General features: G+C 37.9%; 2 protein-coding genes across 2 annotated transcripts; one reads left to right on the forward strand and one right to left on the reverse strand.

Moving 5' to 3' along the window:
• Nucleotides 1-46: 46 nt before the first annotated feature.
• LOC106655966 lies at nt 47-3,085 on the reverse strand. The gene is made up of 7 exons (XM_014376576.2): nt 2,540-3,085; nt 2,335-2,473; nt 2,118-2,258; nt 1,813-2,045; nt 1,524-1,750; nt 1,069-1,443; nt 47-1,004 (listed from the first exon to the last, which is right to left on the reverse strand). The coding sequence occupies exons 1-7, from the start codon at nt 3,083-3,085 to the stop codon at nt 737-739; spliced, it is 1,929 nt and encodes a 642-aa protein (XP_014232062.2). The 3' UTR covers nt 47-736.
• A 675-nt stretch (nt 3,086-3,760) lies between these two features.
• On the forward strand, nt 3,761-7,408 carry LOC106656089. The gene is made up of 5 exons (XM_014376753.2): nt 3,761-4,071; nt 4,298-4,458; nt 4,532-4,576; nt 4,649-4,723; nt 4,798-7,408. Exons 2-5 carry the CDS (start codon nt 4,303-4,305, stop codon nt 5,443-5,445), a joined length of 924 nt encoding a protein of 307 aa, XP_014232239.1. The 5' UTR covers nt 3,761-4,071; nt 4,298-4,302; the 3' UTR covers nt 5,446-7,408.
• The last annotated feature ends 8,749 nt before the right edge of the window (nt 7,409-16,157 follow it).

A 16,157-nucleotide genomic window follows, 5' to 3' on the forward strand; every position in this document is an offset into this window, starting at 1 on the left:
CGTAGACTCCCGCTGCGTTGTAAATAATAAATAAAGCAAAGCCCGTTCCGGTTACACTAAGCTATTATTCCGATTGGAAAAGTCTATTACTTTATCCCCCTGGCTTTTCAGGGACTGCCATTCCTGCAGAATTCAGGAGGACTGCTGTATTATGCACAGGAGCATTTGCCAGCTGCTACGCCGAGTCGTCGTCGTCGCCGACACCGTCGTTGTTATTTTCCACTATATACACGACACACCAGCCGACAAAAACAGTTCAAGAGATTTTACTGCGAGGGAAAGCCAAGATGAAACGTCAAGCCACTCCGCGGGGAATTGTACATTCTTTTACATACTCTATTGCCTTGGCTTTTCAAGGCGGCATTTTCTGCCGTTGCTGCTGCTCGAGCTCAACATTTTCACGCCAACATATGGCACAAAATCCACACGTGAGCTCAACGCTGTAACTTTGACACAAAGCATACCTTTATTTTGGGCTTATAAATTTGTATGTTAATATTTATTTTATATCCACCAGTTCATCAAGCAACATTATGTATTTCTTTGAAAATGTAAAAAACTTTGAACGTAGATGAAATTCGTCGATTTTTCATCTACTTGCGCAAAAAAGAAGTTGACGAATATATTTCCAGAATTTCAATAGAAATAAGTTTTTTTTGTAAGAAGTTATATTCTACCGCACCGAACACACACAATAGATGCGTCGAAAAGTCGAATCTCCGAGGGCGAAAAAAATTTACATCATGGTTTCGTAGGCAAAAGTGGTGAGTTTCAACGATAAATATCCACCGGAGCCCGCCATTCCTTTGTAATACAGCGAGACTTTTTCCAGAGGCACCGGAAAGTGAGGCGTGACCGGTAAAGTATCGACGAATGGCACGACGCTTTGACCCACGTCCTTTTTCATGCCACTGGGCCTCAGCACGATGAACTGATTCTGATCGGTGTAGGGCAGGTGAGGCTGATAATTCGTCGGTATTCCGGGATTTTTCAGAACGATTTCTCTGAAAGAAAATTTTTTCGATGACTTCAACAATTCGAACCGCTCGAGGGCAAACGTATACGTACTCCATTTCTTTCTTGGATTGAAATCCTTTGATCCAGAAGGAAGTACTTGTCAGGAGATTGCCAGTCTCGAACTCGAATTCCGTCAGTCTGACTGCCAAACGCAGCATGCCTCGGTCGAGCTGAAATCTCACGCCGGTGACCGCGTGCGAGTCAGGCACGTCGATCGGTTCGTTCAAAGCGAAAGTCCGCCGATCCCAGTTGAGCTGGACATAATCTTCGCCCTGCTTGACGCTTCGACCCTCGGCTATATAATCGTTGACTCTTTTCCATTTCACCTCGCTCCTCTCGATCGTGCCGTTCTCGCGCAGTTTGCCCTGCTGTATGGCGATGTGCAGGACGCCGCTCAGCATACGAAATGCCACGCCCGTTACGACTCTGCGATTCGACGCGCGCGAAAAAAAAACGAAACGGAACAATGAGAATTCGATAACGTAAACGGCAGTCAAATCGTATACTTATTCTGCGTTATATCCGAAGTGGATCCTTGCAAGTCGATGTAATTATTTAGCTCTACTCTGAGGTCCTCGCAGGTGCACAAGCAATTTTCACACTGGTAAAGGAGGTTCGAGCTTCTCCTTGATTCGGCCCAAGTCGTCGAATCGCCGTCGCAATTGTCATCGAGACCATACACCTCGCCGTTCGAATCTTTAATGGACTTGTATCTGTACTGGCCGTCACTGGACTAGAAGTAAATGATCAATCTCTCGACTCAATTTAGTCAAACTTCATTAACAACAATTATACCTTCGCGTTGCAAATGGTCAAGTAATCGTGAAATGTTTCGCAATTTCTGACGAATCCAGTACATTTTTTCAAAGAATGCAGTCCGCACGAAGGATCGTAGCCAATGGAGCAGCCAATGGCCATTTGGATGTGATCGTACCTGTCGCAGCCACCTTGGCACGAGCCGTACTCGGCCGCCTGCTCGAACATCACGAACTTTTGCAGGAACGGGCTGAACGGTACGTACGTTTTGGCTGCGTTTACGAAAAATTCCAAGTGTACGGTGAATTTTTTTGTCGACGCCTATATCGCGTTTGAAAACTCACCCTCGATTTGTTCACCGGGCTCGCATCGCCAATAATCTCGCGACACGCGGCTCATCGCTTTCTTCGTAGCCATCAATGTACTCGTGCTTCTCCTGTTGTACTCTTTTCTGAGAATCACCAGCTCGGGTATCTCGCCTTTTCCTGCTCGAAACAAAAAAAATTCAATCGTCGGGCTGCGCTCGCGATCGAGGCAAATTTCAATTCAAGCTCGACTCACTGCGCTCCTTCTTGGACAAGTGGTAATACGCGAATAACATCGTCGTGATTCCCTTGAACTCGGACATGTAAATCATCTTGTACAAATTGTATATGATCTGATTGTGCGATTGCCTTCTCTCGCAAACGAATCCTGCTTCCTAAATGGATTCGCAATTCAATTCGCTACACAAAGGCAATTAGACGGGCTTATATATTGAACTTACTAATTGCGGGTCGGTGAGGATCTTCATGATGCTGTCGGACCACTTGCCTTGGCCCAGCAGCACGTGCAACTCGCTCAAGAGGTACTTCAAGCCGTGCGGGCTCATGGTCGTGGCGATCCTCAAAAAGTCGTCCAGGGTACTGTTCAAAACGCGCTTGGGCTTTTGAATCTCGATCGACGTGAGAAAGTAGGAATTGATCTGGTTCATGATGTCGAAAACCGAGTCCAACTTGGTCTTCAGCTCTACGTTTTTCACGATCAGATCCAATTTTTCGTAAAGCTCGTCCTTGAAGTCGGATATCTCTTCGGAAATTTGGTTCAGCTGGTCGCTGATCGCGTCGAGCTTTTCCGAGATCTGGCCCGAGTCCTCCTGCTCGCCGTTGCCGAGCAATACTTGCACGAAATTGAAAGTCTCCAGGGCGAAATCGACGGGATTCGAGGCCGCCGATACGAGATCCAATCCCGCCCTTAGTATCGTGGCGATGTCGGGCTGGCACGCGACTCCATGGAAAAATATTAAAAACAAAAATGCACTCGGTTTGCGCATTATGTCGGCTCTTTGCACTCGAGGCTATTGCAACGACTATGTCTCGATGAATCGCTGACAAAATGCGTGTAAAAATTTTCATCGTTTTTTTATTGCTCGTAACTAATTTTTTTACATAAATTCGTGTATCGATACGTTTCATCATGAAGACAGTAACGTCATAATACGACGTAGTAGGAATTCTTGTTAAAAAAATCCGTAATTCTGGTTATTATTTTTTGAGTATTATTTCTTTTCTTATAATTTTTTCATTATAAATATTATAGTGTTTGTCCCACGTTTTTTCTATGTAAACCTTCGAAATTCATCGAACATCCACTGTATTCTAAAAAAACGTAAAATTTAAAAATAGAACAAGATGCCTATTTAGGTGTAATGCTATTTGAGTCAACTTTGAGTCAAAAGAGGCCCCAAATGAACTTGGGTCTTCTTTACCTCAGAATTCAATAGATATTGTGACGACAATATAAGAATACGAAATGTAGCAAGAATACCAAGTATTACTGTTATAACTGTTATACGTATCTGATATACAGTTTATTAGAAAAATCGCGAATGCCTACGCTTAGATGGCGACACCTTGAGAACGTCATCCCTCTAGGCACGTGCTGCCAAGCAACAAGTTGTGAGTAAATACGATTTTCGCTGGGGTTCGATCGTTTGACCAGTGTGAACTAGAACGAGCCGACGAGACGTCCGAGGTCACGGATTCTTTTGTTTTGATTAATTTTACAAATAGATTGAGGTTAAGTAGATTAACAAAGTTTTTCATGGATGTCGTGCGTTAAAACTATAATACTTTTAGAGTGAAGTGATATTTCTTAAGTAAAAAGGCCATTAACATGAAATTTTAACAAGAAGAAAAAATTCCCAGTTCATATTTATCTTGTTCATATATCCATTGAAAACCGTCGACAAATCGTCCATCAACTGAGTCATAATAACTTCAAGTATTTCAGAAGATATCAGTATTAAATAAAACTAGTGTAAGTTTCCTAACAATAGTATTGATTTTTATATTCTTAAACAATTTATTCTATGACAGTTCATGAAATCACTTGACATGCTACTATGGTCATTCATAAGTGATAAACGTATTGCACAGTTAATTTAGTGTACCTACAAAATATTTCACTATTTCATTTTGACTGTATCTTAATCTATGTATTCAACCTATTTTATTTTGACTGTATTTTGACATTGTTTTTACAGCCAATATGAATAAAGCAGCTGTTCAGGATTTCATAAATAAAAGTTGTTCAATTGATCCAAGTAGATCAATCAAGGTAGAATGGTCACAGGTGGAGAAAAAAAAGAAGAAAACCAACATTAACAAGAAATTTCCTGCAGTAGGAGAACGTCCTTATGCATTTGTAAGATATACTATTTTTACTTTTGTTTCATTCTTTCTGTATCTATTCGTATGTTATACTTTATTTGATTCAGGATGAGATGTATGGCAAGGAGAAAAAATCTAAAAGCAAAAATGGGGTAATGGCAATGTTTGTAATTTTTATAAATTTATTTTTATACATTGTTATAAGATCATATTTTGATTTTTAGTCTTTAAAGCTTGATCAAAACACAGATATTGACATTCAGCCATGGATGACTTCAAAAAGAGCTGATGTTCGAGAAGTATGATCATTGATTTTCATCCCTTTTTATTAATGATATGTATCTAATACTTAGTTATTTATAATTAAATCAAGGTTAATGGTGGTGTACCATACAATAACGAAGTGATTGAAAGAATGGTAAAAATAAAGCAGTTGAAATCAGAATTAAATAGCGATGGTAGTTCTACCATCACAAGTAGTGTTTATTGTACTGCAGAATCTTCACAAGAGTCAAGTTTTAAAACTGCAAATTCATCTTTCTATAGCATAGATGAAAATGGTACTCTTCAACAAAGTCTCAATAAAAATTCTCTGAAATCTGAGAGACAAAATAAGAGCAATGTAAAAAGTGGAAATGTTCCTTTAGTTGTTCGAGAAGAGAACCAAAATTATTCTAAAGGAAAATCCAGAACTAAACAAGCTAAGAAGAACAAGACTACAGCTAGCAATTACCAGGACGATGCATTTACTACTCATAGACCAGACATTACAATGGAGAATCTAAGACTTGTTGATGACTCATCTCCTGAAACATTAAGACGTGAACGAGTTGCAAGGTTTATTCAACACGAAGAAGATGAAGATGTTATTCATCATGCATTTTTTAAAGAGAAAAACTTTAACTCTGGTCATAACGGACTTCTGCGACAAGGTATTGAAATTTCGCATACTCCAAGGAAATATTTCATGAGTATAGCAGATGATGATTTTGGATTTGAAACAAACGATTCAAAAAATTAGATCACTTATTTATTGAAATTGAATGGTATTTATAATGAATTGATTATATCACGTCAAGAATTGAAAGTAGGTTCAATCTTTTGAATTTTGGAGTAAATGAATTATTTAGGGGACCGAGTTTTAAGATCTGAAATCGTATAGTCAATGAATAGTTGCAATCTTGTTTTCTTGCAATGTGATTAATGCATGCCGTGGATTAACTCGACAATTAATTTCAATCTCTAGAGTTTGATTTGAAATTAAATGTTTATTTGTACTTCCATTGCTCTAAAGTTCTAATTTATTTACAGAGTTTTCTTTTCAGTATTTTTTGTTGGTATTTTTAAGAAATACCACTAAATAGTTGTCCTTTAAATTGATAAATTTATGATTGACTTGATGTTTTTTGAATCTTAAAGTAAGATTAATTTTTTCAGTTTCATGTTTAAAAGAGTAGTAGTCAACAATTATAAAAGACTATTTATAATAAATTTTGAGAAAATGTTCAAACTTTAAATAAACTCAGTTTGAAATGAGAAAAAAAGGGTTTAAAATCAAAGTAAAATTTTGATTGGTTAAATGTAGATAAGTCAAGCTTATAAAATTTTTGTGTCAATATAAAGTTTAATATAAAGTTTACTCCATGAACTTGATACATGTATGTTTAATGTAAAAGCAAGATTATAAGCCACTAGCCATAAAGCAGACATTCAAAACCTAGATATTCTATAAACAAAATAATATTTAAAAAAAAAGAATTTGTAACGAATTTTACTTTGATCTTTGACACAAAAAAAATGTGAATCTGATCGCTTATGGCAGTTGTCTCATTGCATTTGAATAATTTTGAATTACAGAGTTAAGTTTGGAGATGTCAAAAAATTAACTTCTTTATCATTAGATAAATTGTGAAGAGGATATTGAACAATATGCTCAAGAAATGTCAGATTTTAATCAGATTTAAAATATTTCGTGTTACAGTAAACCCACCAGTGATGACCAAGCTGTCGTTATTCAACTTTTGAATATCTAAGAAAATTTAATGATTGCAAATAAAAAAAACTAATTGGCTCATTGCCTAGCTAATTAAATTTTCTATCACTTAAAAATATTGAAAAATCATTTTAGCATTGTTATTATTTTTAAAAATGATAAGTTTATGTTCGGAGTTATAAAACTTACATTAATCAAAAGATAATTAGTACAATAATTATATTACTGTCCATTGTTAGGAAACTATTAGAAATTTGAAAATTCAACTTATAAATAATTCTTAATCAAACGGTAATTCAGTGGGTGCCAATCAATCACTGGTAGGTTTACACTGTACAGTTTCAAAGCGGAGCAAGCTCCTGATAGATTTCAGTACAGTATATGCCCCTATTTTCACGATCATGTACCTATATTCGATCAATAATTAATATTAACAACTTAATTGTACGTAAGAAATTTTTTTTTAATAATTGGCTTAATGAATCGAACATCTTCAACAGAAATACATTATTCAAAATCAGATATGAAGTTTCAATCCAATATAAAAAATTGATTTAAATTTTATCGAAATTAGGGGCGTATACCTTAGTTGTTGTTAAACTTTAAACGCATTTTTCTCGAATTGACTTTTTTATCTTGTTTGATACGTATGTTGAAAAACATTAACCATTTTTTAATTTCTCCTGGTTCGTTAAAAAATTATTTTTGATACGAACCTCAATATAAATGAAAAATGGTATGTTACAATACTTTACTTATATTCAAAGGGTAGAAAAGTCATGAAAAGTCGAATTATTTTAATTATTTCTTTTCATCTCAAATTTCGACATTTTCATTCATAAAAAGGTTCGTATCGAAGAAAAGCATGTTAACAATGTAATAAAAGTCACAGCCAATTTATTGACAAAGAGTTTCCTCATAAAAATATGATTGTTCTTATTTTCATGTATCAATACTAATAAAAACCGCTGCCAATTTATTGGCAAAGAGCTTCCTCATAAAAAATAATATTAATAAATGGCATCGGTTATTAACGTGAAAATTCGTATTTTTAAATTTTGATTCACTGTCTAGTGTCCTAACTACCATACGATCACTGGTCTTCTATGTTAGCCAAAAGGCCGAGAAAACAAAAACTCATACATACATTTGTTAGTAATTCGATGTAGTTTCCAAATATGTAAACCAAATTGTCCTACGACGTCTGGTTCCAAATCTCGATTTCAAGCCTATCACAGGACTTCCTCTATGAGGAAGCAAAATCAGTCATCCCATATTAGAAAATGAAATTTTGAACTTGACATTCGGACGAGAAAAGCAAGGAGGAAGCAATACATGCATATCCTATATGTTTATGTACAACATAATTAGAATGCAGCTTGCCTGTTTGTGTTGTGTGTCTACACTGTGATCTTGGACTCAAATCTGAGAAGAGAGAAAAGAAGCTATCATATTTTCATGCCACAGGAAGAAACTTTGATTCTCGAAGTAAGCGTTAAGGACGTTGAGGACCTTTGGATCAAGATGGGCCATGAAGTCGAAACATCGGGAATTGATTGTTAAAAAACCCATATAATTTTCTCCCAAAATTTCAGCTTCGTTTGTCGAGTTAAATTTTGTAAATTTTAATTTCAAAAGTACACTTTTTAACATGGCTATCATAGAAGCGCGCAAGATATTTCACACGATTTTAAGTGTAACTTGTAATAAAGATGGAAGATCGTGACCAAATTTCACGTAGAGTCACCCATCCAGTGATTGAAAGCATACCAGTGAATGAAAGCACTTTTTTAAACAAAAATTATTAATTGATAACGACATTATTCATGAACGGCGAATTTTTATACTATTCTTGGGTATTATTGCTAACTATTCGAATGGTTATCAGGTCCAGAATCAATATAGTTTAACGATAGGAATTAATTTACGAACGCAGCGTTCGCTGAGCCGTAAAATACGGTCATTTTGTACTTCATCGCTGAAGATCGTCATAATTTGGAAGATCCGCTGTCAAAGAATAAGCATCTCAAAACCTTTTATACCGGACTAATTACCTGTAAAACTGTCATTTATATGTTAAACAATTGCTATTCCAGTAAATCAAGTTTTAATTAGAAAATTTCACTCTTTTTCAACTTTCATTTATTGGTGTTGCGAATAGTTTGCACTTGCCCAGTAAATGAAAGTACAGATATAAGCATACTTTGATTTGATAATCAATATAGACTGTAAGATATCACCTTTTTTATTGAATAAGAAACTAAAACTTATATTTGTACATTCATTTACTGGTTTCGCGGCTTTCATTCACTAAATCGAATGTTTCATTCACTGATAAAGCACGTTTTTTTCATTTTCATAAACTTTTATAAATGAAAAACTCAATTGAAAATTCTGTAAAAATTCTAATAGGTAGAGGAAGGTATGAACTTTGACAAACTATTGGTTCGATTACCTGAAATTGACTAAAATATGCATCCGAGCTGCTTGAAAGCACAATTTTTCTAAACCTTTCAATCACTGGACGAGTGACTCTAATTAAAGATGAAGCTATTACCTTTCAAATGGTATTGGTTATATTGTAATTCACAAGCATATTTCAAAGTAATTTTATAAGAATAAAAAAATTTCGTGTTTGCTCTACATGCAATCTTATTCAAGAGGTTAGCAGCAGACAAAAATACGCGTGATAGCATGCGTATTGGCTATGAGCCTATGATACCACCGACCCCCTGGTCAAATCAAGTATCTATTTTCCGTTGTTTCTTGATAGTTGCTGATTTGAACTTGGTTGCATACCCGACGTCCTTAAGGAGGTTCCCTTGCAAAATTCGCAAGAAGTACATATACCAATATCGATAGATTTGGACCTCCCGAATCCAATGGTATAACTCTTATATGCGCAAACCAGGCAAAATCTCCAGAAAACGCGATCAAAGTTTCGTAAATTAACGTGGGCAACATAGAAATGCATGAGAATTTGAGCTACATTCATAATTTATGAAAAGAAATCAAAGTTTTCAGGAGAATGATTATATACAAATTGTAGAGAAAGTTCTCATCTTTCCAAAACTGTGTCTCAAAATAGAGGTAGCCAGTCGTTTTTTCAATATTTTTTTTAACAAAAGATGCGAAAACAAGACTTTTTCGGCTCGTTTTAGGGCTAACAGACGACAAGCCAGCTAACTTAACCCATGTTACTGCGTGAACACTCAATTGACTAGCGTGTTACTTAGAGAGATTCGAGAAGTGTGCCAGGTACCTTATCCTTATAGTTGTGCGCCAAAAGATATTGAAGATACGATCGACTTAAAAGGTGAATGCAGGCTTATTCCGATGTATGAGACAGGTCTACCGGAACCTTCGTTATATCGCGAGATTTCCGAGAGAATAATATTGGTAAATCAAAAAGCCCACACTGAGGGCTTTGTTGGATTGGCGGGCTCTAAGTTTGGAATTCCTTAAAGCGAGGCCGATGTGTCCGAAAAATCGCCTAAAGGGTTTTCCTTTGATGCTTAGTTCCTCTAGGAAAAATCCTAATAGCTCTTGTAATGACTCTTTATTTCGTCTAAAATCTATAGATAGTTGATTGTTAGTTATCGTCACTATTACCCGTAATTTAATAGTTTTCTAATACATTTTTAATGGTTATAAAATTAGTTTAATAAAACGTACCAGTAAATTCGATTTCAAACTTTTTTCATATTATTAAAATTCAAACATTGGTCAGGAACATTAAAAGCACGTTTTAAATTCGTTGTGTTTGATAATTGTCAATTTTACCCTACATAAATTTCTACACCAGCTCAATGAAAAAAGTGAAAAAAATGTTTGGCAGTATTTGATATTTCAAAAATAAATTGTTCGTAAAAGGTATTTTTAATTATCGAGTGTCATGGTGCGAGATACGTGATGCAAGCACCTCGAAAAGACAAAAAAACTGTTTACTCAATGAAAAATCTTCCAAGTTGACACAACAAAAACAAAATTAATATTGAACCAATATTCCGAAAATCCGAAAATTTTGATCCACGCGTTTATTGTTTAAGATCGATATTTTATTGTCCACGAGTTGTATCAACAGAAACATCAAAAGAATAAAAGACTCGATAACAATAAAGCCGAGCGAGATTGATTTATTTCTTTGATCGGATCATCCTCGCAGTCAATTGTCCATCGCTCAAAAACAGTACATAGGCCCGTAATGAAGCGTATCATACGCGTAATATATTATATAGCGGCATTCGCGGAGAGCGAGTGCAGTCTACATGGGACATTCGTTAGGAACGACAGCGCGTCCGTCAAATAAACTGCAAATATAAGGCAGGGTCGCTTATGTACCTCGCGTACTTCCGTACCTCTTCTCCATTGTTTGGAGCCGTAACGAACGCTAACACGCGCTCGCGTACACACACACATATAGGTATAGTTGCATGGAGTCGCACCGCAGCTCGAGTCGTCGCGGTTTCAGCGCAACCGATTGCTTTATATGTTGTGTTCGTGTGTGTGTGTGTGTGTGTGTGTGTGTGTGTGTGTGTGTGTGTGCATTGCGAGCGTTGGCACATAGCATAATATTGAGATCAGCGTGACATAACAAAGCGTGGGCGCTTCTCCTCGCTCCGATGCCGATATTAGGCACGCGTTAGCGCGCGCTACGTCCGTACAGCATAATGCCATAACGAGCACAGCATGCAGCGGTTCTCCTCGTGCAGCAGATGTATTTTACCTATTTATACACTTGCAGGAAGAGAATCGAGACAGGTAAACGCCCTCGTTGGGGAACGATGTCCGATCACTTTCCTTATTGTGGAACGAGTTAACCAAATGGGCTTTTAACAAAATGTTTCATAGTAGAGCAGACTGAAAAACGTAATAATTCAAGACATTGTATTTTGGCACATCAGCTTGAGAGTAACAGATATTCTATAATATGAATTATAAGTCGGCTTTTTACTACAATGAACAATTTTATTACTTTACACTTTTCACTCTATATGGTTTATTTTGCCATTCGTTTACACATTAAGTGGGGAACTGCATCCATACGCGCAGCGTAGCGTCAATAGAAAACGGATAAATTGTACCCAGCGCAACTCTACAAATAAATCAGGAAGACCGCCCTCACTATCGAGATCATTCCTTTTTTAAAAGAGGGTGTGAAACGTTAATTCACGTTCAGAAGCGGAAACGGTCTCAATAAAACCCATAAGAATCACGCAGTTGATTCTTCAGTTTACTCATGAGATGTCTGTTCAATATAATTGGGAAGTTAGCATAAAAGCGCAAACGAGGAAATATCTCTATGTAATTGACTGATCCAATATGGGAAGAGACGACACGCGCCACGCGAGCTTGTCACTCGCTATTTATTCATCGGCAACAACATCGGGCAGGAGAAGATTAATTATGCTCGCTTATAAAGCGCATTGGATTATTTCGTCAATAATTGCCGTTAGGCGGTCGCGCGCGCGACACATCGCCGATATACGCGGCAAAGTAGACGGCCACAATAATCGTCGCACTTATATGCGTACGCGCGCTCTGTAAGCGCTACCGAAAACGCACTCGCATTTGACTAAAAATTTTCATTCAAATGAGCTCTCGATGCGAGAGAGAAGCAGCGCAAAACGCAGAATTAATAGCCTTACACGCACGCAGTCGCTGTCGTATACGTATACGCGCGCGACTCTTAATGAGGGCTGCGCGGTTATCCGAGCGATATTGCGACGAGATAATAATTACTCAAAAACGCATATAATAAGCCTGTGGCAGGCCTTTACGAAAAGCAGGAAGAACGGCGCGGATTCTTTGTTTTCCTCCTTTTTCGCGAATTTAACGAGCGTAACCCGTTTGTACGCGCGCGGAGGTGCGGTCGCGATCGTCGTCGCGGCTCGAGCCATTGTCTCTTACAATTGCCTTTATGATGTATATAATGCGCTCGCGCTCACGGCGATATAATTTGCCACTGGAGAATATTTTTAAAAATAACGATCTCGCGCTGTTTGTTTATCGATCCGCGAGCCGCGATAGCCGACTTTGAAACCGCGCGAGTTTGCTTAGACCGCGCATGCGCGCCTCTTTTGCGCCAAGAGTGAAAAATCATCGAATGGAATTTCACGAGTGTTGCATCAGGCACATTGGAAAATCTAGATTGACGAATTCCTAATCGGTGATGTCTGCAGGAGTCGCCACTCGTAAGCGCGGCGTGTATATGCCCTCGCGCGCAAAAGTACATAATCATTCCCCGCTTTGTTTGTAAACACCGCGCGCGTGTGTACGCGAAGAGTGAGCAGTCTATTGATTTTCCCTGTACAACAAATGAATGACATATATTACGAAAGGAAAAGAAGAATTGAATCACCTCGTTCGAATTTATCAACGTCGAGACGATTTCTCTATTGCTGTATATAGCGTACATATTATATAGGCTCGAGTTCGTTTCCAAGTGATTTTCGGAGCGCGATCGAGCACCGGCATCGGTATGGCCCTCGAGTACCCGATGCATCCTCGGCCCCCTGCGCACAAACGAGACGACGATCGTTCGGAGGATATTTAATCCCCGCAATTAATTCGTAACGAGTGGACTCTCGCGTTGATGCTCGTTCGAATGGTATACAAATGGCCCCCTACAAAGTCGTCGATGCACTTGTGTACACACACTCGTGCAGCATAGGTTTCGATATGCGTGCCTTGCGTATATCAGCGCGCGATCAAAGCAACGAGATAATTATATGCGACTCGGCGTGCATGTCTGCGTGCTCTAGAATCCATCCACACACAGACACGCGCAAACGTATATAATACGTATGTGTGTGGGTGTAAGCCGCGCATGAGACAGAAGAGAACTAGCGAGTAGTAAATGGTAAACATCAATTAATGCACACATATACGTGTACGCATGTGTGCGTAAGCGTGTGCAACGTCGCCGATATATTCCTTCGAGAAATCTGCGCGACGGAGATAAGGATACACCACTGGGGGGCGTAATCACCAGCAAACTTTACCTTTGCTGGTACCTATATAGATACATCGAGGCTGATAATGAGCAGAAGTATGCACTCCGGGCTCTTACGTCGATAAGCCCCGATTATGATAATTTCGCGTGTGCGCGCATGTATTTGCTCATCGCTCGGCGCTGCAGAGAGATATTGTGAAATTCGGACAACTTCGCGATACCCGGATCGAACGAACAACCCGCGTGTCGTCGCGATTGTCGAACTTCGAAGGTGAACCGCGACGAGCATTGCGCATATATACTTGTGTTGTACGATTGCACGCGCGATATTTGAATTGTGAAACGCTCATTATTTATGATAGAGCTTGAGAAGTCGAAACGAGACAATTTGACTCTTGCACACGCGCGCCGTGATTCTCGATTCTTTACTTTGCTCTCGAATCTCTTTGCCCCGTGCATACGCACTCGGTCGTTAACGTTTGTGCGCCCGTCTCTATCGCTCGTGCCTTACAAACCACGAGCTTTTGATGAGAGGCGCGCGAGGTTCATCAACACTCGACGGAAATGAAATGAAAAAAAATTTTCCCATTTAAACATCGTTCCTAGAACGCGATAGTAGGAGAAAGAGGGAAGGAGAGCAAGCTCGATTATCATCAAAGTTTACCAGTGCAAATCTCGGCGAACGAGCGAGGCAACAAGACATTGTTTATCACCCCCGCAGGCAATTCGCACTTGTTTATTTATTTGCATTTTACATTTATCGATATTATACAGAGAGAAAATACTGCAAGTCAGGCGCGAGATAAAAGAATGAATACACCACAAATTCAGTCGACTGTTTTTTTTTTATTTCAATTACTTCTATTTGTTATAAAGATACAAAGGAACTCGGAATTTACCCCAGAAGCAATCGATTAATAAATGATGACTGGCTTTAAATCGACTTACATGAAATTTCAAATTTCATCGCAATCGTTGCGATGTATATGCCATTGTTATGTTGCACATTGTCCAAGGGTATTTTTCACGAAAAAGACCTATAAAAGCCATAACCGAACCGGTAATGAATTTCCGTTCCATCTCAACTCCATTACCGCTAGAAACCACATCATCGACCCGGCTGGACTGCAATATATATGGCGCATATATAGCGATACCCGTTTTACATATACATGGATATTTATGCGGCAGAATTCGAGGCTTTGGATATTTCAGTTCAGCCCGAATATGTTAACAGTTTGGAAAAGCACAAGCGATCGTGCATCGATTAAAAGTTTTATGTGCTAATGATACCTTGCATAATGTAGTTATCAACTTCGAGGCTCATCCTATCTTAAAAAAAAAGCACGTTGCGTAGGCGGCTTGTCGATGTTGTTGTCGTAAGTCGTTTACGCTTTAAACTTAATTAATTAATAAATTTTTATATCAATGTCACTTTCGCACTAATAAATCAATCGGTAATTAATCAAGCATTAGTGAAATTGTTATCAATTTTGAAACTACGGGGGAGTTGTAGCCGTGCAAAGCGTGGTGGAAAGTATTACGTTTTTGAACATTTATAATCACAGAACCTTAGGCGGAGCATCCTTTTTCCACATTTTTCAATAATTCTTGAATACACTATCATAATCATTATATTGGACAAAGAACATGTATTGACGTGATTAGAAAATTCACTTGCACAAATTGCCTCTGCACAACGCATCTTCCTTAAGAATTCAACCAACTTCAGCTAAACGATTCAGCTGCAAAAGACAATGCCGCTCGCTCAAGGTACAATATGCATTTAAAGGCTTTGGCTCTCATTGAAATCAAGAGCTCATTATGCAAGGAGTATTTCCGGCATGCGCTTAATTATGTGTTCTAAGATTCTGCAATTTAGATTCCTTTTGGTCACAGGAATGATGTAATAATCAGAATTATCAAGTAACTTGTACAAACCCGTGCTATGTACCATGATGTACGCTATGCAATATTATGATCGCATGGCCTCGTGCACTCTGCTTTCTCCGATTCGATACTGCGTTGATTCATCGTGCGATTGGCTTGCTAAAAATTGATACAAATTGACTTTCGCGTGACCATTCAGATAATTCGTATTGTTCTCGTAGGCGTGTGTTGGATAAATGATTATAATAATTATAAAACAATTCGAGAAAAATTCGAGAGTGATTAATAATTTCAAGAAATTTTTCCCCCTCGGTGCAGATGACAATCATTTTTACTCAAATTGTGCTCCCGATTTCTTTGCACGTAAATTTAAATAATCTCAATGATACAGAAATATAAAAATGTATATGTGCATTATATATCTGTATGTGGTAGATGTACTCGTTACCGCACCAAAGTGGAAAATAAACGAAAAAGAACGACTTGATTTACGATTCTAAAATTTTTGAGAATTATCGAGCTCGTTATCTCGCAACGAAGAATCAATTATCCTCTGAATGTAAAAATTAAGAAATTATCTTTCTAGTCGCTGAAAAACAGTAAACAATTGCACAAATACAATCAACAGTTCTCTCTACTTCCGCGATTTAATTGTGAATTTTTACATGTTGATTATACCTCCCAGAGCTAATTCCAAATTTTTATATTTACTATATTAAAGCGATGACGTTTCTGCTTTACTGAGTATTTTTCAAAAGTAATGGCTTGAGGCGAGCTGTATTTAAAATGTTTACAATGCGCCATTATAATTTTGATGGTATTATAAAGACAACAGTGTAATCCCATACAAATACGAAGATACTATGGAAACAGAGGTAATGTTGTCTTTTCAAAC

Source organism: Trichogramma pretiosum, unplaced genomic scaffold (genome assembly GCF_000599845.2).
Source record: "Trichogramma pretiosum strain Unisexual culture from Peru unplaced genomic scaffold, Tpre_2.0 scaffold72, whole genome shotgun sequence".
NCBI lineage: Eukaryota > Metazoa > Arthropoda > Insecta > Hymenoptera > Trichogrammatidae > Trichogramma > Trichogramma pretiosum.

Bases quoted from the DNA above. Each gene is read 5' to 3' on its own strand.
- LOC106656089 (XM_014376753.2), top strand. From the start codon at position 4,303: ATGAATAAAGCAGCTGTTCAGGATTTCATAAATAAAAGTTGTTCAATT. The intron at 4,459-4,531 runs GTAAGATATACT...TATTTGATTCAG, and splicing joins GAGAACGTCCTTATGCATTT to GATGAGATGTATGGCAAGGA. The intron at 4,577-4,648 runs GTAATGGCAATG...TTTGATTTTTAG, and splicing joins AATCTAAAAGCAAAAATGGG to TCTTTAAAGCTTGATCAAAA.
- LOC106655966 (XM_014376576.2), bottom strand. From the start codon at position 3,085: ATGCGCAAACCGAGTGCATTTTTGTTTTTAATATTTTTCCATGGAGTC. The intron at 2,259-2,334 runs GTGAGTCGAGCT...TGTTTCGAGCAG, and splicing joins CTTGTCCAAGAAGGAGCGCA to GAAAAGGCGAGATACCCGAG. The intron at 1,005-1,068 runs GTACGTATACGT...ATTTTCTTTCAG, and splicing joins CAATCCAAGAAAGAAATGGA to AGAAATCGTTCTGAAAAATC.